Source organism: Pseudophryne corroboree, chromosome 10, assembly GCF_028390025.1.
Source record: "Pseudophryne corroboree isolate aPseCor3 chromosome 10, aPseCor3.hap2, whole genome shotgun sequence".
NCBI lineage: Eukaryota > Metazoa > Chordata > Amphibia > Anura > Myobatrachidae > Pseudophryne > Pseudophryne corroboree.
The window spans coordinates 128,014,354-128,036,497 of NC_086453.1; the positions used below are offsets into that span (position 1 = coordinate 128,014,354).

The following is a 22,144-nucleotide window of genomic DNA, read 5'->3' on the forward strand; positions in this document are numbered from 1 at the left end:
TTATATAAGTGTTCCTCCCTTATAGCATTTAATATATATTCATATCGCCAAATCAGTGCCCCCCCTCTCTGTTTTAACCCTGTTTCTGTAGTGCAGTGCAGGGGAGAGCATGGGAGCCTTCCCACCAGCATTTCTGTGAGGGAAAATGGCGCTGTGTGCTGAGGAGAATAGGCCCCGCCCCCTTTTCGGCGGGCTTCTTCTCCGGAGTTTGTGATATCTGGCAGGGGTTAAATACATCCATATAGCCTCAAGGGCTATATGTGATGTAATTTTCGCCATACAGGTATTATACATTGCTGCCCAGGGCGCCCCCCCCCGCGCCCTGCACCCTCCGTGACCGCTGTGTGAAGTGTGCTGACAACAATGGCGCACAGCTGCAGTGCTGTGCGCTACCTGATGAAGACTGAAAGTCTTCTGCCGCCTGGTTTCCGGACCTCTTCAATCTTCAGCATCTGCAAGGGGGGTCGGCGGCGCGGCTCCGGGACGAACCCCAGGGCGAGACCTGTGTTCCGACTCCCTCTGGAGCTAATGGTGTCCAGTAGCCTAAGAAGCCAATCCATCCTGCACGCAGGTGAGTTCACTTCTCTCCCCTAAGTCCCTCGATGCAGTGAGCCTGTTGCCAGCAGGACTCACTGAAAATAAAGAACCTAAAAACTTTTTCTAAGCAACTCTTTAAGAGAGCCACCTAGATTGCACCCTGCTCGGACGGGCACAAAAACCAAACTGAGGCTTGGAGGAGGGTCATAGGGGGAGGAGCCAGTACACACCATGTGATCCTAAAAGCTTACTTTTTGTGCCCTGTCTCCTGCGGAGCCGCTAATCCCCATGGTCCTGACGGAGTCCCCAGCATCCACTAGGACGTTAGAGAAATTTACTATGTTTTAGCTAGAGAGATAGCGCTGGTGCTGTTTTCCCAGAGATGCTCTGCACAGTGTAGAGTATTAGGCCGAGTACACACATGATCGACACATCGGCAGACCCACCGTCATGCCGACTGAACGGACAATCCAGGTAAGTATACAGTACAGTGCAGAAAACGTAGACTCTGCCCAGTGTAGGCAGAGTCTACATAGTGTACAGTGTAGGCAGAGTCTACATAGTGTACAGTGTAGGCAGAGTCTACATAGTGTACAGTGTAGGCAGAGTACATAGTTCATAGACCCCTTTATCTCCTTCCACCTTATCTCTCTCCAAGCCTTAGTACCTTATGCCCCAATGTAACATGAGATAATCTCACAAGAGTGAATATAAATGAAGAGCTCCACAGTACAGCAGGAACTGAATGTTTGGCAGCAAATCAGAATGCAACTAATTCATTCTTATCCACTGGCAAGTGTCTCCACCCCCGCAGTGATAGACACTGTCAGGGCATGCAATGCCTGTGGTGGGGACAGGACTGATACAAGGGGCGCCAGGGCTAATGTGCATCCCATGTAGATGGTCACCAGGGTAAATTTTCTAGCAGCGATAGTGACCAGATTTTGAAGAGTCCTGCTCTAAATAGCCCAATTGGAGAAAACATTGCTTCAACCGGGATATCCTTGCTGTGCACATGAAGAACCTATGGCACGCTTAAGCTGTAAGCAAAACAGCCATATCTGCGCCCACGTAGCGTACACAGAACTAAATGCATACATTTGGCCGCATACCCAGTTGTACTGACAGCCCTGATCATTACGCCTGCTTCCATTGCAGTCATCATTATCAGTAAGTACTGCATCAGTCACAGCTGTGGTGAGAGAGGTCCGTCTTAAAAACAGTAATATTTGTGTGTATGTATACAGCTCTGCATAGCCAGCAATTCCATAGACAGGCCCTGTCTGAACTACACCTATGCATTAATGACTAATTACCACCCACTTAAACCCCTTCTGCAACATTGCCTGTAGTTAAGTGCGCTCAACTCTGGACCATGCTCAATGTGAAAACACGCACAGGTTACATCCACAAACACAGCTTGCATTAAACTCACCAGCCCATACAAATTCAGCACTTTCAAAAGGTAATTCCACATTCCTCTAACACACCAGTGTGCTGCCCTCACCTTGTTCACCACGCTGCCTTTTTCTTTTGCTTCTTCCTTCTGCAATATGTTCTGCCAAGCTCTCAAGGGTGCGGCGCTTCTCTTGCAAAGCCAGCTGCCGTTGCTCTTCGTAGCTATCATGCAGAAACTGCGCATAGGCCTCAGCATTTGTTTTTGAGTCCTCCTCATCTACAGTAGTAGAAATGTTTGTGATGTCCTGATAGTAAAAAAAAATAAATTACACATCTCATTACTCGGTGCAGTAAGGTGGTTTAAGCCTAAAAAAAAAAAAAAAGTTATTGTTTCAGGAAAGGTTTCCAGAGGAACACTGGAGATGAGCAAAACGCTAACAAAAACGTCATTTTTACATCGCAGTTCCAGAAATACTGTGATGGAAATTATGTGCATGGTTAGCAGACATGAGGAGGAGGAGGAGGAGGAGGAGGTACCATGCAGCAAGGTCAATCAGGCTGATTGCAGACAGGGGGCACCTTGTGGAGATAAGTCTGAAGGCACACTACCCTGTTCTAAGGGGTTGGGAAACGCTGGAGAGTTGGAAAGAGAACGACCAAACGCAGGAGGCATGAGTCAGTGACGTGCGGTGAGGTCAGTGGTTGGGGAGGCACTGGCAGCTAACAAGCCCCCCCCCCTGAAAAAAAAAAAAAAAAGTGTGGTCCCCCAACACACCAGTAAAACCAGCACTAGGCAGAACCAGCCAGGGGGAGTAATGCCACAGCAGGGGAGACACTCAGTGTGGGGTCCCCCTGCCATAACATTAATCTGCCCCCCAGCCAGTCAGCCCAGGGTTGGAATTCCTCGGAAAGTGGGAACCCCAAAAAAATTAAAATGGGGTCCCCCCTCCCGAGCAATAACCAGCACTGGGCTGATAGCCCAGTGCTATGCCCCGCACCCCTGGTGGCGGTGGGTGCGGGGTTCATTGTGTGTTAATAGTGTTCTTTACAGGTGGCCTACAAGTCCCAGTAAGCCTGCCCCAGCATGCTGGCACTTGGAGAACCACAAGTGCCAGCATGCCCGGACACAAAGGGCCTGCTGGCACCTGTAGTCCACCTGCAAAGAATAGTAATATTGTTCTTTACAGGTAGCCTACAGGTCCCAGCAAGCCTGCCCCAGCATGCTGGCACTTGGAGAACCACAAGTGCCAGCATGCCCGGACATAAAGTGCCCGCTGGCACCTGTAGTCCACCTGTAAAGAAAATATTAAAATAAAAACACCACACAAGTCTTGAAAATAAGCTTTATTAAACTGGGTCTTCACCTGGGGGCGGCGGCCTTTAAGCTCTTTTGCGTGGCCGCCGCCTTCCCAGGGCTTCCGGCGTCTTCACCTGGGGGGGCGCCACCTCCCCAGGGCTTCCAGCATCTTCACCTGGTGGGCGGTGGCTGCTAAGCTCTTTTGCATAGCCGCCGCCCAGCCAGGACTTCCGGCGTCTTCATTCTTCAGGAGCTCTTCACAGCTCCTCCTCCGCCGTCGGACTGACTCTCCTCCGCCTCGCGCTGACTTATATAAGTCAGCCGGAGGGGGCGGGGCGATGACGCGGCGAGCCGTGATTGTCTCGCGGCGGCCATCTTGAATTTCAAAAATGACGCTGAGGCGCCATTTTTGAAACTGGAACCGCTCCGCTGCCAAACTCTGCAGGATAAAATAAGATTTTACTTACCGATAAATCTATTTCTCGGAGTCCGTAGTGGATGCTGGGGTTCCTGAAAGGACCATGGGGAATAGCGGCTCCGCAGGAGACAGGGCACAAAAAGTAAAGCTTTTTCAGATCAGGTGGTGTGCACTGGCTCCTCCCCCTATGACCCTCCTCCAGACTCCAGTTAGGTACTGTGCCCGAACGAGCGTACACAATAAGGGAGGATTTTGAATCCCGGGTAAGACTCATACCAGCCACACCAATCACACCGTACAACCTGTGATCTAAACCCAGTTAACAGTATGATAACAGCGGAGCCTCTGAAAGATGGCTTCCTTCAACGATAACCCGAATTAGTTAACAATAACTATGTACAATTTATGCAGATAATCCGCACTTGGGATGGGCGCCCAGCATCCACTACGGACTCCGAGAAATAGATTTATCGGTAAGTAAAATCTTATTTTCTCTATCGTCCTAGTGGATGCTGGGGTTCCTGAAAGGACCATGGGGATTATACCAAAGCTCCCAAACGGGCGGGAGAGTGCGGATGACTCTGCAGCACCGAATGAGAGAACTCCAGGTCCTCCTTAGCCAGAGTATCAAATTTGTAAAATTTTACAAACGTGTTCTCCCCTGACCACGTAGCTGCTCGGCAAAGTTGTAATGCCGAGACCCCTCGGGCAGCCGCCCAAGATGAGCCCACCTTCCTTGTGGAGTGGGCCTTTACAGATTTAGGCTGTGGCAGGCCTGCCACAGAATGTGCAAGATGGATTGTGCTACAGATCCAACGAGCAATCGTCTGCTTAGACGCAGGAGCACCCATCTTGTTGGGTGCATACAATATAAACAACGAGTCAGATTTTCTGACTCCAGCTGTCCTTGCAATATATATTTTTAATGCTCTGACAACGTCCAGTAACTTGGAGTCCTCCAAGTCACTTGTAGCCGCAGGCACTACAATAGGCTGGTTCAGATGAAATGCTGACACCACCTTAGGGAGAAAATGCGGACGAGTCCGCAGTTCTGCCCTGTCCGAATGGAAAATCAGATATGGGCTTTTGTAAGATAAAGCTGCCAATTCTGATACTCTCCTGGCAGAAGCCAGGGCTAGAAGCATGGTCACTTTCCAAGTGAGATATTTCAAATCCACCTTATTTAGTGGTTCAAACCAATGAGATTTTAGAAAGTCCAAAACCACATTGAGATCCCACGGTGCCACTGGAGGCACCACAGGAGGCTGTATATGCAGCACTCCCTTAACAAAGGTCTGGACTTCAGGGACTGAAGCCAATTCTTTTTGAAAGAAAATCGACAGGGCCGAAATTTGAACCTTAATAGATCCCAATTTGAGACCCATAGACAATCCTGATTGCAGGAAATGTAGGAATCGACCCAGTTGAAATTCCTCCGTCGGAGCACTCCGATCTTCGCACCACGCAACATATTTTCGCCAAATTCGGTGATAATGTTGCACGGTTACTTCCTTCCTTGCTTTAATCAAAGTAGGAATGACTTCTTCCGGCATGCCTTTTTCCTTTAGGATCCGGCGTTCAACCGCCATGCCGTCAAACGCAGCCGCGGTAAGTCTTGAAACAGACAGGGACCCTGCTGAAGCAAGTCCCTCCTTAGAGGTAGAGGCCACGGATCTTCCGTGATCATCTCTTGAAGTTCCGGGTACCAAGTCCTTCTTGGCCAATCCGGAACCACTAGTATCGTTCTTACGCCTCTTTGCCGTATAATTCTCAATACTTTTGGTATGAGAGGCAGAGGAGGAAACACATACACCGACTGGTACACCCAAGGCGTTACCAGCGCGTCCACAGCTATTGCCTGCGGATCTCTTGACCTGGCGCAATACCTGTCCAGTTTTTTGTTGAGGCGAGACGCCATCATGTCCACCATTGGTCTTTCCCAACGGGTTACCAGCATGTGGAAGACTTCTGGATGAAGTCCCCACTCTCCCGGGTGAAGATCGTGTCTGCTGAGGAAGTCTGCTTCCCAGTTGTCCACTCCCGGGATGAACACTGCTGACAGTGCTATCACATGATTCTCTGCCCAGCGAAGAATCCTTGCAGCTTCTGCCATTGCACTCCTGCTTCTTGTGCCGCCCTGTCTGTTCACATGGGCGACTGCCGTGATGTTGTCCAACTGGATCAACACCGGTTTTCCCTGAAGCAGAGGTTCTGCCTGGCTTAGAGCATTGTATATTGCTCTTAGTTCCAGAATGTTTATGTGAAGAGACGTTTCCAGGCTCGTCCATACTCCCTGGAAGTTTCTTCCTTGTGTGACTGCTCCCCAGCCTCTCAGGCTGGCGTCCGTGGTCACCAGGATCCAATCCTGTATGCCGAATCTGCGGCCCTCCAATAGTTGAGGACTCTGCAACCACCACAGAAGAGACACCCTTGTCCTTGGAGACAGGGTTATCCGTAGGTGCATCTGAAGATGCGACCCTGACCATTTGTCCAACAGATCCCTTTGGAAAATTCTTGCGTGGAATCTGCCGAATGGAATTGCTTCGTAAGAAGCCACCATTTTTCCCAGGACTCTTGTGCATTGATGTACAGACACCTTTCCTGGTTTTAGGAGGTTCCTGACAAGCTCGGATAGCTCCTTGGCTTTTTCCTCCGGGAGAAAAACCTTTTTCTGAACCGTGTCCAGAATCATCCCTAGGAACAGCAGACGAGTTGTCGGCATTAACTGGGATTTTGGAATATTCAGAATCCACCCGTGCTGTTTTAGCACTTCTTGAGACAGTGCTAATCCCATCTCTAGCTGTTCTCTGGACCTCGCCCTTATTAGGAGATCGTCCAAGTATGGGATAATTAATATGCCTTTTCTTCGAAGAAGAATCATCATCTCGGCCATTACCTTTGTAAAGATCCGAGGTGCCGTGGACAATCCGAACGGCAGCGTCTGAAACTGATAGTGACAGTTTTGTACAACGAACCTGAGGTACCCCTGGTGTGAGGGGTAAATTGGAACGTGGAGATACGCATCCTTGATGTCCAAGGATACCATAAAGTCCCCCTCTTCCAGGTTCGCTATCACTGCTCTGAGTGACTCCATCTTGAACTTGAACTTCTTTATGTACAGGTTCAGGGACTTCAGATTTAGAATAGGCCTTACCGAGCCATCCGGCTTCGGTACCACAAAAAGAGTGGAATAATACCCCTTCCCTTGTTGTAGAAGAGGTACCTTGACTATCACCTGCTGAGAGTACAGCTTGTGAATGGCTTCCAAAACCGTCTCCCTTTCGGAGGGGGACGTTGGTAAAGCAGACTTCAGGAAACGGCGAGGTGGATCTGTCTCTAATTCCAACCTGTACCCTTGAGATATTATCTGCAGGATCCAGGGATCTACCTGCGAGTGAGCCCACTGCGCGCTGTAATTTTTGAGACGACCGCCCACCGTCCCCGAGTCCGCTTGAGAAGCCCCAGCGTCATGCTGAGGCTTTTGTAGAAGCCGGGGAGGGCTTCTGTTCCTGGGAAGGAGCTGCGTGTTGCTGTCTCTTCCCTCGACCTCTGCCTCGTGGCAGATATGAATAGCCCTTTGCTCTCTTATTTTTAAAGGAACGAAAGGGCTGCGGTTGAAAAGTCGGTGCCTTTTTCTGTTGGGGAGTGACTTGAGGTAGAAAGGTGGATTTCCCGGCTGTAGCCGTGGCCACCAAATCTGATAGACCGACTCCAAATAACTCCTCCCCTTTATACGGCAAAACTTCCATATGCCGTTTTGAATCCGCATCGCCTGTCCACTGTCGCGTCCATAAAGCTCTTCTGGCCGAAATGGACATAGCACTTACCCGTGATGCCAGTGTGCAGATATCCCTCTGTGCATCACGCATATAAAGAAATGCATCCTTTATTTGTTCTAACGACAGTAAAATATTGTCCCTGTCCAGGGTATCAATATTTTCAATCAGGGACTCTGACCAAACTACCCCAGCACTGCCCATCCAGGCAGTCGCTACAGCTGGTCGTAGTATAACACCTGCATGTGTGTATATACTTTTTTGGATATTTTCCATCCTCCTATCTGATGGATCTTTAAGTGCGGCCGTCTCAGGAGAGGGTAACGCCACTTGTTTAGATAAGCGTGTTAGCGCCTTGTCCACCCTAGGAGGTGTTTCCCAGCGCTCCCTAACCTCTGGCGGGAAAGGGTATAATGCCAATAATTTCTTTGAAATTATCAGCTTTTTATCAGGGGCAACCCACGCTTCATTACACACGTCATTTAATTCTTCTGATTCAGGAAAAACTATAGGTAGTTTTTTCATACCCCACATAATACCCTGTTTAGTGGTACCTGTAGTATCAGCTAAATGTAACGCCTCCTTCATTGCCAAAATCATATAACGTGTGGCCCTACTGGAAAATACGGTTGAATCGTCACCGTCACCACTGGAGTCAGTGCCTGCGTCTGGGTCTGTGTCGACCGACTGAGGCAAAGGGCGTTTCACAGCCCCTGACGGTGTTTGAGTCGCCTGGACAGGCACTAATTGATTGTCCGGCCGCCTCATGTCGTCAAACGACTGCTTTAGCGTGTTGACACTATCCCGTAGTTCCATAAATAAAGGCATCCATTCTGGTGTCGACTCCCTAGGGGGTGACATCCTCATATTTGGCAATTGCTCCGCCTCCACACCAATATCGTCCTCATACATGTCGACACACACGTACCGACACACAGCAGACACACAGGGAATGCTCCTAACGAAGACAGGACCCACTAGCCCTTTGGGGAGACAGAGGGAGAGTTTGCCAGCACACACCAAAAGCGCTATATATATATATATCAGGGATAGCCTTATAATAAGTGCTCCCTTATAGCTGCTTTGTTATATCAAAATATCGCCATAAATTTGCCCCCCCCTCTCTGTTTTACCCTGTTTCTGTAGTGCAGTGCAGGGGAGAGACTTGGGAGCCGTCCTGACCAGCGGAGCTGTGAGAGGAAATGGCGCCGTGTGCTGAGGAGATAGGCCCCGCCCCTTTTCTGGCGGGCTCGTCTCCCGCTATTTAGAAAAATCAGGCAGGGGTTAAATATCTCCATATAGCCTCTAGGGGCTATATGTGAGGTATTTTTAGCCTTTATAGGTATTCATTTGCCTCCCAGGGCGCCCCCCTCCCAGCGCCCTGCACCCTCAGTGACTGCCGTGTGAAGTGTGCTGAGAGGAAAATGGCGCACAGCTGCAGTGCTGTGCGCTACCTTTAGAAGACTGCAGGAGTCTTCAGCCGCCGATTCTGGACCTCTTCTGACTTCAGCATCTGCAAGGGGGCCGGCGGCGCGGCTCCGGTGACCATCCAGGCTGTACCTGTGATCGTCCCTCTGGAGCTTGATGTCCAGTAGCCAAGAAGCCAATCCATCCTGCACGCAGGTGAGTTGACTCCTTCTCCCCTCAGTCCCTCGCTGCAGTGATCCTGTTGCCAGCAGGAATCACTGTAAAATAAAAAACCTAGCTAAACTTTTTCTAAGCAGCTCTTTAGGAGAGCCACCTAGATTGCACCCTTCTCGGCCGGGCACAAAAATCTAACTGGAGTCTGGAGGAGGGTCATAGGGGGAGGAGCCAGTGCACACCACCTGATCTGAAAAAGCTTTACTTTTTGTGCCCTGTCTCCTGCGGAGCCGCTATTCCCCATGGTCCTTTCAGGAACCCCAGCATCCACTAGGACGATAGAGAAAGGTAATTTCCGCCGCCGCAACCCGCACCGCCGACGCCCGCTCCACCGCCGCATCCCGCCGCCCGCACCATCGCCGCATCCAGCCGCCCGCACCTCCTCCGCCAGCGTCGCCCACACAGTGATTGACAGCGGATCCAGTGACGGATCCGCTGGCCAATCACTGTGGCCTCACTGACAGGGACGTGCTTTCATAGGTTGAAAGCACGTCCCTGATGGAAAGCGGCACCACTAATGGTGCCGCTTTCCCATATATTTTCAATGGGCTTTTACAGCCCATGGCTAGTCCCCGCCCGTGCCCACCCCCCGGCTCCCCATACTTTCCCCAGTGACAACGGGAGGCACCACGATCGGTGCCTCCCAAACACATATACAAAACAGCAACGATAAGAATAATATTAAGAAGATACATATGGCACAGAATATGTGTCATATGCATCTTCTTTGTATTATCTTAATCATTATGACAGGGGAGGCACTGCCTCCCCTGACTGCACGTCCCTGGCATGAGTGAACAACACTCCAACCAAAATAAGATGTGAAACAATACACACAACTATGCAAAAAGAATGAAAGCCTCACATTACATTCAGAAGACAATTAGGAAGCCATGGCAGCACATTCATTCTGGACGCCAGGGTAATTAAACCTCAGACAGAGGACATTTCTACTGGCTCTGTAACAATGGGAGGGGGAGGGGGGGGGGGGTTCAACTGAACGGGATTTTGTTTCGCTCCAGGAATTAGCACCTGGAGTTATTCAACTGTCCGCATCACGCCCTGCACTTAGGTCGGGAGATGCTGTTTACCACGACTAATGTCCATGGTTTAGTCGTGGTAAACTGCATTTTGCAAATTAATTGTCAGGTGCTATGCTGTTGGCACACACGACTAGTTAAATCGCCTTCTCAGGTGAGAGAAGAAATCCTCCAGTCATGGGGTTTACGGAGCGGCCAATTGAAAAGCTCCAGACGCTCATTCTGGAGCTAAACAAAATCACATTGAATTGACTTCCCCCCCCAGTGTGTACTGAATTTACTGGATTATCTTCAAAACTGTATGGATTTACATCCTATAGTTATACCTACCATGGGCAATCCATCATGTTTGGGTGGTGCACTTTCCTGCAAACGGCTGCAAACAAGAGTTGCTGCCCCAATTTCTACCAGTAGCCGGGCTTCCTCCGGCAGGAGCTGTAGTGGGAGGCCAAGCCGTGTATTCTGTCTGGGTTTTCTCACCAAGGCTCCTACTAGGTTCCCAACCACCCCGTGCTGCTCCCGGATCTTACGAGCATCTTCCACATTCCACACAAAAGCATTTCCTTTCAGAAGGTGGATTAGAATCCTGCCATGGTCTAAAGAAATAAAAATGTTTCAATGTGTTTTATCTGTTGTACTGGTGAATCATGTTACTACACATATAAATATCTGAGAGATGCAGGAGGACAAAAGCTTTGGAGCACCTACTACTTACTGCACATACGGTTTTAGAATAGCTGGAGAACAAAATGTGCTTCCTTTGCATATGACTTTGTTTAAATGCTGGCGCCTAACACTTTTTTTAGTAGGGCCTCAGATGGGGCACAAATAACACTGGGTTGGATCCAAAGCAGGGCAGGCGCAAGAGGTCTCTAAAAAGAATAAAAGCAAATGTGTCCTTTGTCACTGTGGCTTCAGTCTCGCCAAATGGCCACTCTCGGAGCGCCAGGTCCCGGACTTCTTGTCTGCACCAAGCGCCTTTCTCACTCAAAATGGGCGTCTTATTAGCATACATAAAACTGGGAGCAACAAAACCACATTGCCATGTTACATTGATCAATTTGATGTGTGACATTTGTACATCTGTGTGCGACTGAGTATGAATGTGCGCCAAAGGGGCTCCGATGCGAGTGGCCGCAGCTTTTTCTAACGTCAAGTTTTATTGTGCATAATCTGTGAACTTGTATGTACGTAAAACCAATTCCTGTGTGTTTACGGTATTCGGTCTTTAGACATGCATTAGGTCGACACATGAAAAGGTCGACATGAGTCTTTCACATTTTTTTTTCATGTTTTGAACTTCATGATCCACGTGGACTACGACTGGGAATAGTAGCTCGCCATGCGAGGGGACAAGGTGCACTAATTTGCGGTTCCCGGTCACTTTACGTAGAAAAGTGCACCCAAAAAAATAAGAATTTACTTACCGATAATTCTATTTCTCGTAGTCCGTAGTGGATGCTGGGAACTCCGTAAGGACCATGGGGATTAGCGGCTCCGCAGGAGACTGGGCACAAAAGAAAAGCTTTAGGACTACCTGGTGTGCACTGGCTCCTCCCCCTATGACCCTCCTCCAAGCCTCAGTTAGGATACTGTGCCCGGACGAGCGTACACAATAAGGAAGGATTTATGAATCCCGGGTAAGACTCATACCAGCCACACCAATCACACCGTACAACTTGTGATCTGAACCCAGTTAACAGCATGATAACAGAGGAGCCTCTGGATAGATGGCTCACAACAACAATAACCCGATTAGTTAACAATAACTATGTACAAGTATTGCAGATAATCCGCACTTGGGATGGGCGCCCAGCATCCACTACGGACTACGAGAAATAGAATTATCGGTAAGTAAATTCTTATTTTCTCTGACGTCCTAGTGGATGCTGGGAACTCCGTAAGGACCATGGGGATTATACCAAAGCTCCCAAACGGGCGGGAGAGTGCGGATGACTCTGCAGCACCGAATGAGAGAACTCCAGGTCCTCCTCAGCCAGGGTATCAAATTTGTAGAATTTAGCAAACGTGTTTGCCCCTGACCAAGTAGCTGCTCGGCAAAGTTGTAAAGCCGAGATCCCTCGGGCAGCCGCCCAAGATGAGCCCACCTTCCTTGTGGAATGGGCTTTTACAGATTTTGGCTGTGGCAGGCCTGCCACGGAATGTGCAAGCTGAATTGTACTACAAATCCAACGAGCAATAGTCTGCTTAGAAGCAGGAGCACCCAGCTTGTTGGGTGCATACAGGATAAACAGCGAGTCAGATTTTCTGACTCCAGCCGTCCCGGAAACATATATTTTCAGGGCCCTGACTACGTCCAGCAACTTGGAGTCCTCCAAGTCCCTAGTAGCCGCAGGTACCACAATAGGCTGGTTCAGGTGAAACGCTAAAACCACCTTAGGGAGAAATTGAGGACGAGTCCTCAATTCTGCCCTGTCCGTATGAAAAATCAGGTAAGGGCTTTTATAGGATAAAGCCGCCAATTCTGACACACGCCTGGCCGAAGCCAGGGCCAACAGCATTACCACTTTCCATGTGAGATATTTTAAGTCCACAGTGGTGAGTGGTTCAAACCAATGTGATTTTAGGAACCCCAAAACTACATTGAGATCCCAAGGTGCCACTGGAGGCACAAAAGGAGGCTGTATATGCAGCACCCCCTTGACAAACGTCTGAATTTCAGGAACTGAAGCCAGTTCTTTCTGGAAGAAAATCGACAGGGCCGAAATTTGAACCTTAATGGACCCCAATTTTAGGCCCATAGACACTCCTGTTTGCAGGAAATGCAGGAATCGACCCAGTTGAAATTCCTCTGTAGGGGCCTTCCTGGCCTCGCACCACGCAACATATTTACGCCAAATACGGTGATAATGCCTTGCGGTTACATCCTTCCTGGCTTTGATCAGGGTAGGGATGACTTCATCCGGAATGCCTTTTTCCTTCAGGATCCGGCGTTCAACCGCCATGCCGTCAAACGCAGCCGCGGTAAGTCTTGGAACAGACAGGGTCCTTGCTGGAGCAGGTCCCTTCTTAGAGGTAGAGGCCCGGGTCCTCTGTGAGCATCTCTTGAAGTTCCGGGTACCAAGTCCTTCTTGGCCAATCCGGAGCCACGAGTATAGTTCTTACTCCTCTCCGTCTTATAATTCTCAGTACCTTGGGTATGAGAGGCAGAGGAGGGAACACATACACTGACTGGTACACCCACGGTGTTACCAGAGCGTCCACAGCTATTGCCTGAGGGTCCCTTGACCTGGCGCAATACCTGTCTAGTTTTTTGTTGAGGCGGGACGCCATCATGTCCACCTTTGGTTTTTCCCAACGGTTCACAATCATGTGGAAGACTTCTGGATGAAGTCCCCACTCTCCCGGGTGGAGGTCGTGCCTCCTGAGAAAGTCTGCTTCCCAGTTGTCCACTCCCGGAATGAACACTGCTGACAGTGCTATCACATGATTTTCCGCCCAGCGAAGAAACCTTGCAGCTTCTGCCATTGCCCTCCTGCTTCTTGTGCCGCCCTGTCTGTTTACGTGGGCGACTGCCGTGATGTTGTCTGACTGGATCAGCACCGGCTGACCTTGAAGCAGAGGTCTTGCTAGGCTTAGAGCATTGTAAATGGCCCTTAGCTCCAGGATATTTATGTGAAGTGATGTCTCCAGGCTTGACCACAAGCCCTGGAAATTCCTTCCCTGTGTGACTGCTCCCCAGCCTCGCAGGCTGGCATCCGTGGTCACCAGGACCCAGTCCTGAATGCCGAATCTGCGGCCCTCTAGAAGATGAGCACTCTGTAACCACCACAGGAGAGACACCCTTGTCTTTGGTGACAGGGTTATCCGCTGATGCATCTGAAGATGCGATCCGGACCATTTGTCCAGCAGGTCCCACTGAAAAGTTCTTGCGTGGAATCTGCCGAACGGGATTGCTTCGTAGGAAGCCACCATTTTTCCCAGGACCCTTGTGCATTGATGCACTGAGACTTGGCCTGGTTTTAGGAGGTTTCTGACTAGCTCGGATAACTCCCTGGCTTTCTCCTCCGGGAGAAACACCTTTTTCTGGAATGTGTCCAGGATCATCCCTAGGAATAGAAGACGTGTCGTCGGGATCAGCTGCGATTTTGGAATATTGAGAATCCAACCGTGCTGCCGCAACACTACCTGAGATAGTGCTACCCCGACTTCCAACTGTTTCCTGGATCTTGCCCTTATCAGGAGATCGTCCAAGTAAGGGATAACTAAAACTCCCTTCCTTCGAAGGAGTATCATCATTTCGGCCATTACTTTGGTAAAGACCCGGGGTGCCGTGGACAATCCAAACGGCAGCGTCTGAAACTGATAGTGACAGTTCTGTACCACAAACCTGAGGTACCCTTGGTGAGAAGGGTAAATTGGCACATGGAGGTAAACATCCTTGATGTCCAGAGACACCATATAATCCCCTTCTTCCAGGTTCGCAATCACCGCTCTGAGTGACTCCATCTTGAACTTGAACCTCTGTATGTAAGTGTTCAAGGATATTAGATTTAAAATAGGTCTCACCGAGCCGTCCGGCTTCGGTACCACAAACAGCGTGGAATAATACCCCTTTCCCTGTTGCAGGAGGGGTACCTTGATTATCACCTGCTGGGAATACAGCTTGTGAATGGCTTCCAATACCGCCTCCCTGTCGGAGGGAGACGTCGGTAAAGCAGACTTTAAGAAACGGCGAGGGGGGAGACGTCTCGAATTCCAATTTGTACCCCTGAGATACCACCTGAAGGATCCAGGGGTCCACTTGTGAGTGAGCCCACTGCGCGCTGAAATTCTTGAGACGGGCTCCCACCGTGCCTGAGTCCGCTTGTAACGCCCCTCCGAAAGGACTGCGCCTGATAATATGGCGTCTTCTTCTTTTGAGAGGCTACCTGGGGTAAAAAATAAGATTTTACTTACCGATAAATCTATTTCTCGTAGTCCGTAGTGGATGCTGGGGACTCTGTCAGGACCATGGGGATTAGCGGCTCCGCAGGAGACAGGGCACAAAAATAAAGCTTTAGGATCAGGTGGTGTGCAATGGCTCCTCCCCCTCTATGACCCTCCTCCAAGCCTCAGTTAGGATACTGTGCCCGGACGAGCGTACACAATAAGGAAGGATTTTGAATCCCGGGTAAGACTCATACCAGCCACACCAATCACACCGTACAACTTGTGATCTGAACCCAGTTAACAGTATGACAACGTAGGAGCCTCTGAACAGACGGCTCACAACAAGAACAACCCGATTTTTTTGTAACAATAACTATGTACAAGTATTGCAGACAATCCGCACTTGGGATGGGCGCCCAGCATCCACTACGGACTACGAGAAATAGATTTATCGGTAAGTAAAATCTTATTTTCTCTAACGTCCTAGTGGATGCTGGGGACTCCGTCAGGACCATGGGGATTATACCAAAGCTCCCAAACGGGCGGGAGAGTGCGGATGACTCTGCAGCACCGAATGAGAGAACTCCAGGTCCTCTTTAGCCAGGGTATCAAATTTGTAGAATTTTACAAACGTGTTCTCCCCCGACCACGTAGCTGCTCGGCAGAGTTGTAATGCCGAGACCCCTCGGGCAGCCGCCCAGGATGAGCCCACCTTCCTTGTGGAATGGGCCTTGACAGATTTAGGCTGTGGCAGGCCTGCCACAGAATGTGCAAGTTGAATTGTGCTACAAATCCAACGAGCAATCGTCTGCTTAGAAGCAGGAGCACCCAGCTTGTTGGGTGCATACAGTATAAACAGCGAGTCAGATTTTCTGACTCCAGCCGTCCTTGAAATATATATTTTCAATGCCCTGACAACGTCCAGCAACTTGGAATCCTCCAAATCGCTAGTAGCCGCAGGCACCACAATAGGCTGGTTCAGGTGAAACGCTGACCCACCTTAGGCAGAAAATGAGGACGCGTCCGCAGTTCTGCCCTGTCCGAATGGAAAATCAGATATGGGCTTTTATACGATAAAGCCGCCAATTCTGACACTCTCCTGGCTGAAGCCAGGGCCAGTAGCATGGTTACTTTCCATGTAAGATATTTCAAATCCGCCGATTTGAGTGGCTCAAACCAATGGGATTTGAGAAAATCCAAAACTACATTAAGGTCCCACGGAGCCACTGGGGGCACAACCGGGGGCTGTATATGTAGTACTCCTTTTACAAAAGTCTGGACTTCAGGAACTGAAGCCAATTCTTTCTGGAAGAAAATCGACAGGGCCGAAATTTGAACCTTAATGGACCCCAACTTGAGGCCCATAGACAATCCTGTTTGCAGGAAATGTAGGAATCGACCCAATTGAAATTCCTCCGTGGGGGCCTTCCTGGCCTCACACCACGCAACATATTTTCTCCAAATGCGGTGATAATGTTGTGCAGTCACCTCCTTCCTGGCTTTAACCAGTGTAGGAATGACCTCTTCTGGAATGCCTTTTTCCCTTAGAATTCGGCGTTCAACCGCCACGCCGTCAAACGCAGCCGCGGTAAGTCTTGGAATAGACACGGTCCCTGCTGAATCAGGTCCCGTCTTAGAGGTAGAGGCCACGGATCTTCCGTGAGCATCTCCTGAAGTTCCGGGTACCAAGTTCTTCTTGGCCAATCCGGAGCCACGAGTATCGTTCTTACTCCCCTTTGCCGTATAATTCTCAGAACTTTGGGTATGAGAGGCAGAGGAGGAAACACATACACTGACTGGAACACCCACGGTGTTACCAGAGCGTCCACAGCTATTGCCTGAGGGTCTCTTGACCTGGCGCAATACCTGTCCAGTTTTTTGTTGAGGCGAGACGCCATCATATCCACCTTTGGTTTTTCCCAACGGTTCACAATCATGTGGAAGACTTCTGGATGAAGTCCCCACTCTCCCGGGTGTAGATCGTGTCTGCTGAGGAAGTCTGCTTCCCAGTTGTCCACTCCCGGAATGAACACTGCTGACAGTGCTATCATATGATCTTCCGCCCAGCGAAGAATCCTTGCAGCTTCTGCCATTGCTCTCCTGCTTCTTGTGCCGCCCTGTCTGTTTACGTGGGCGACTGCCGTGATGTTGTCCGACTGGATCAACACCGGCTGACCCTGAAGCAGGGGTTTTGCCAGGCTTAGAGCATTGTAAATCGCTCTTAGCTCCAGTATATTTATGTGAAGAGACATCTCCAGGCTTGACCATACTCCCTGGACGTTTCTTCCCTGTGTGACCGCTCCCCAGCCTCTCAGACTGGCATCCGTGGTCACCAGGACCCAGTCCTGTATGCCGAATCTGCGGCCTTCTAACAGATGAGCACTCTGCAACCACCACAGAAGAGACACCCTTGTCCGTGGCGATAAGGTTATCCGCTGATGCATCTGCAGATGCGATCCGGACCATTTGTCCAGCAGATCCCACTGAAAAGTTCGTGCGTGGAATCTGCCGAATGGGATTGCTTCGTAAGAAGCCACCATCTTTCCCAGGACTCTTGTGCATTGATGCACAGACACTTTTCCTGGTTTTAGGAGGTTCCTGACAAGTTCGGATAACTCCTTGGCTTTCTCCTCCGGAAGAAACACCTTTTTCTGAACCGGTGTCCAGAATCATTCCCAGGAACAGCAGACGTGTTGTCGGGGTCAACTGAGATTTTGGAAAATTCAGAATCCACCCGTGTTGTTGCAGCACTACTTGGGTTAGTGCTACTCCGTCCTCCAGCTGTTCTCTGGACCTTGCCCTTATCAGGAGATCGTCCAAGTAAGGGATAATAAGATTTTACTTACCGATAAATCTATTTCTCGTAGTCCGTAGTGGATGCTGGGACTCCGTAAGGACCATGGGGAATAGCGGCTCCGCAGGAGACAGGGCACAAAATAAAAGCTTGAGATATCAGGTGGTGTGCACTGGCTCCTCCCCCTATGACCCTCCTCCAAGCCAGTTAGGATACTGTGCCCGGACGAGCGTACATAATAAGGAAGGATATTGAATCCCGGGTAAGACTCATACCAGCCACACCAATCACACCGTACAACTCGTGATCTGAACCCAGTTAACAGTATGATAAATTTAAAGGAGCCTCTGAAAAGATGGCTCAACAATAATAACCCGAATTTTTTGTAACAATAACTATATACAAGTATTGCAGACAATCCGCACTAGGGATGGGCGCCCAGCATCCACTACGGACTACGAGAAATAGATTTATCGGTAAGTAAAATCTTATTTTCTCTAACGTCCTAAGTGGATGCTGGGACTCCGTAAGGACCATGGGGATTATACCAAAGCTCCCAAACGGGCGGGAGAGTGCGGATGACTCTGCAGCACCGAATGAGAGAACTCCAGGTCCTCCTCAGCCAGGGTATCAAATTTGTAGAATTTAGCAAACGTGTTTGCCCCTGACCAAGTAGCTGCTCGGCAAAGTTGTAAAGCCGAGACCCCTCGGGCAGCCGCCCAAGATGAGCCCACTTTCCTTGTGGAATGGGCTTTTACTGATTTTGGCTGTGGCAATCCTGCCACGGAATGTGCAAGCTGAATTGTACTACAAATCCAACGAGCAATCGTCTGCTTTGAAGCAGGAGCACCCAGCTTGTTGGGTGCATACAGGATAAACAGCGAGTCAGTTTTCCTGACTCCAGCCGTCCTGGAAACATATTTTCAAGGCCCTGACAACGTCCAGCAACTTAGAGTCCTCTAAGTCCCTAGTAGCCGCAGGTACCACAATAGGTTGGTTCATGTGAAATGCAGAAACCACCTTAGGTAGAAATTGAGGACGAGTCCTCAATTCCGCCCTGTCAGAATGAAAATTTAGGTAAGGGCTTTTACATGATAAAGCCGCCAATTCTGACACACGCCTAGCTGAAGCCAAGGCCAACAGCATCGACACCTTCCACGTGAGATATTTTAAATCTACCGTAGACAATGGTTCAAACCAGTGTGATTTTAGAAATCTCAACACAACATTGAGATCCCAAGGTGCCACTGGAGGCACAAAAGGAGGCTGTATGTGCAGCACCCCTTTCACAAATGTCTGAACTTCAGGTACTGAAGCCAGTTCTTTCTGGAAGAATATCGACAGGGCCGAAATTTGAACCTTAATGGACCCCAATTTTAGGCCCATAGACAGTCCTGTTTGCAGGAAATGCAAGAAACGACCCAGTTGAAATTCCTGTGTAGGGGCCTTCTTGGCCTCACACCACGCAACATATTTACGCCAAATGCGGTGATAATGTTTTGCGGTTACTTCCTTTCTGGCTTTTACCAGAGTAGGGATGACTTCTTCTGGAATGCCCTTGTCCTTCAGGATCCGGCGTTCAACCGCCATGCCGTCAAACGCAGCCGCGGTAAGTCTTGGAACAGACAAGGCCCCTGCAGTAGCAGGTCCTGTCTTATTGGTAGAGGCCACGGTTCGTCCGTGAGCATCTCTTGAAGTTCCGGGTACCAAGACCTTCTTGGCCAATCCGGAACCACGAGTATAGTTCTTACTCCTCTCCTTCTTATGATTCTCAATACTTTCGGTATGAGGGGCAGAGGAGGGAATACATACACTGACTGGTACACCCACGGCGTTACCAGAGCGTCCACTGCTATTGCCTGAGGGTCCCTTGACCTGGCGCAATATCTGTCCAGTTTTTTGTTTAGACGTGACGCCATCATGTCCACCTTTGGTCTTTCCCAACGGTTTACAATTTGGTGGAAGACTTCTGGGTGAAGTCCCCACTCTCCCGGGTGAAGGTCGTGTCTGCTGAGGAAGTCTGCTTCCCAGTTGTCCACTCCCGGAATGAACACTGCTGACAGTGCTATCACATGATTTTCCGCCCAGCGAAGAATCCTTGCAGTTTCTGCCATTGCCCTCCTGCTTCTCGTGCCGCCCTGTCTGTTTATGTGGGCGACTGACGTGATGTTGTCCGACTGGATCAACACCGCCTGACCCTGAAGCAGAGGTTTTGCTTGAATTAAGGCATTGTAAATGGCCCTTAGTTCTAGAATGTTTATATGAAGAGATGTTTCCATGCTTGACCACAAGCCCTGGAAATTCCTTCCCTGTGTGACTGCTCCCCAGCCTCTCAGGCTGGCATCCGTGGTTACCAGGATCCAATCCTGAATGCCAAATCTGCGGCCCTCTAGTAGATGAGCCCTCTGAAGCCACCACAGGAGAGACACCCTTGTCCTTGGCGACAGGGTTATCCGTTGATGCATCTGAAGATGCGATCCGGACCATTTTCCCAGTAGATCCCACTGAAAAGTTCTTGCATGGAATCTTCCGAATGGAATCGCTTCGTAAGAAGCCACCATTTTTCCCAGGACCCTTGTGCACTGATGCACTGAGACCTGTCCTGGTTTTAGGAGGTTCCTGACTAGCTCGGATAACTCCCTGGCCTTCTCCTCCGGGAGAAACACCTTCTTCTGGACTGTGTCCAGAATCATTCCTAAGAACAGTAGACGTGTCGTTGGAATCAGCTGCGATTTTGGAATATTTAGAATCCATCCGTGCTGACTTAGCACTACCTGAGATAGTGCCACTCCGACTTCTAACTGTTCCTTGGTTCTTGCCCTTATCAGGAGATCGTCCAAGTAAGGGATAATTAAGATGCCTTTTCTTCGTAGAAGAATCATCATTTCGGCCATTACCTTGGTAAAGACCCGAGGCGCCGTGGACAATCCAAACGGCAGCGTCTGAAACTGATAATGACAGTTTTGTACTACAAACCTGAGGTACCCTTGGTGAGAAGGATATATTGGGACGTGGAGATAAGCATCCTTGATGTCCAGCGACACCATATAGTCCCCCTCTTCCAGGTTCGCTATCACCGCTCTGAGTGACTCCATCTTGAATTTGAACCTTTTTATGTAAGTGTTCAAAGATTTTAGATTTAATATTGGTCTCACCGAGCCGTCCGGCTTCGGTACCACAAATAGTGTGGAATAATACCCCTTCCCCTGTTGTAAGAGGGGTACCTTGATTATCACCTGCTGGGAGTACAGCTTGTGAATGGCTTCCAGAACTGCCTCCCTGTCGGAGGGAGACTTTGGTAAAGCAGACTTCAGGAACCGATGAGGAGGAAACGCCTCGAATTCCAGTTTGTACCCCTGTGATACTACCTGTAGAATCCAGGGATCCACTTGCGAGTGAGCCCACTGCGCGTTGAAATTCTTGAGACGGGCCCCCACCGTGTCTGAGTCTGCTTGTAAAGCCCCAGCGTCATGCTGAAGACTTGGCAGAAGCAGGGGAGGGCTTCTGCTCCTGGGAAGCGGCTGCATGGTGCTGCCTTTTTCCTCTTCCTCTGCCCTTGGGCAGAAAAGAGTGACCTTTTGCTCGCTTGTACTTATGGGAACGAAAGGACTGAGTTTGAAAAGACTGTGTCTTTTTCTGTTGATGTGAAGTAACCTGGGGTAAAAAGGTGGATTTTCCAGCCGTTGCCGTGGCCACCAGGTCTGTTAGACCAGCCCCAAATAACTCCTCCCCCTTATACGGCAATACTTCCATGTGCCGTTTGGAATCTGCGTCCCCTGACCACTGTCTGGTCCATAATGCTCTTCTGGCAGAGATGGACATTGCGCTTACTCTTGATGCCAGGGTACAAATATCCCTCTGCGCATCACGCATATATAGCAATGCATCCTTTAAATGTTCTATAGTTAACAGAATATTGTCCCTATCCAGGGTATCAATATTCTCAGTCAGGGAATCCGCCCATGCGACTCCAGCACTGCACATCCAGGCTGATGCGATTGCTGGTCGCAGTATAACACCAGTATGTGTGTATATACTTTTCAGGATATTTTCCAGCCTCCTATCAGCTGGTTCTTTGAGGGTGGCCGTATCAGGGGACGGTAACGCTACTTGTTTAGATAAACGTGTGAGCGCCTTATCTACCCTAGGGGGTGTTTCCCACCGTGCCCTAACCTCTGGCGGGAAAGGGTATAGTGCTAATAACTTATTAGAAATTAGCTGTTATTTATCGGGGGAAACCCACGCTTTATCACACACCTCATTTATTTCCTCAGACTCAGGAAAAACTATTGGCAGTTTTTTCACACCCCACATAATACCCGCCTTTGAGGTATTTGTAGTGTCAGAAAG

The 22,144-nt window shown here is 49.6% G+C and overlaps 1 protein-coding gene across 2 annotated transcripts in view; it reads right to left on the bottom strand.

Annotated features, from left to right (window-relative positions):
* TSEN34 (tRNA splicing endonuclease subunit 34) overlaps nt 1–22,144 on the bottom strand; it is a 68,593-nt gene that overhangs the window by 36,550 nt on the left and 9,899 nt on the right. For both annotated transcript variants that reach the window (XM_063942785.1, XM_063942784.1), the window contains exons 2-3: nt 10,438–10,703; nt 2,045–2,240 (exon numbers count right to left, since the gene is read on the bottom strand). In XM_063942785.1, coding sequence (XP_063798855.1) covers nt 2,045–2,240; nt 10,438–10,703 — 462 coding nt within the window. The remainder of the gene's footprint in view (nt 1–2,044; nt 2,241–10,437; nt 10,704–22,144) is intronic.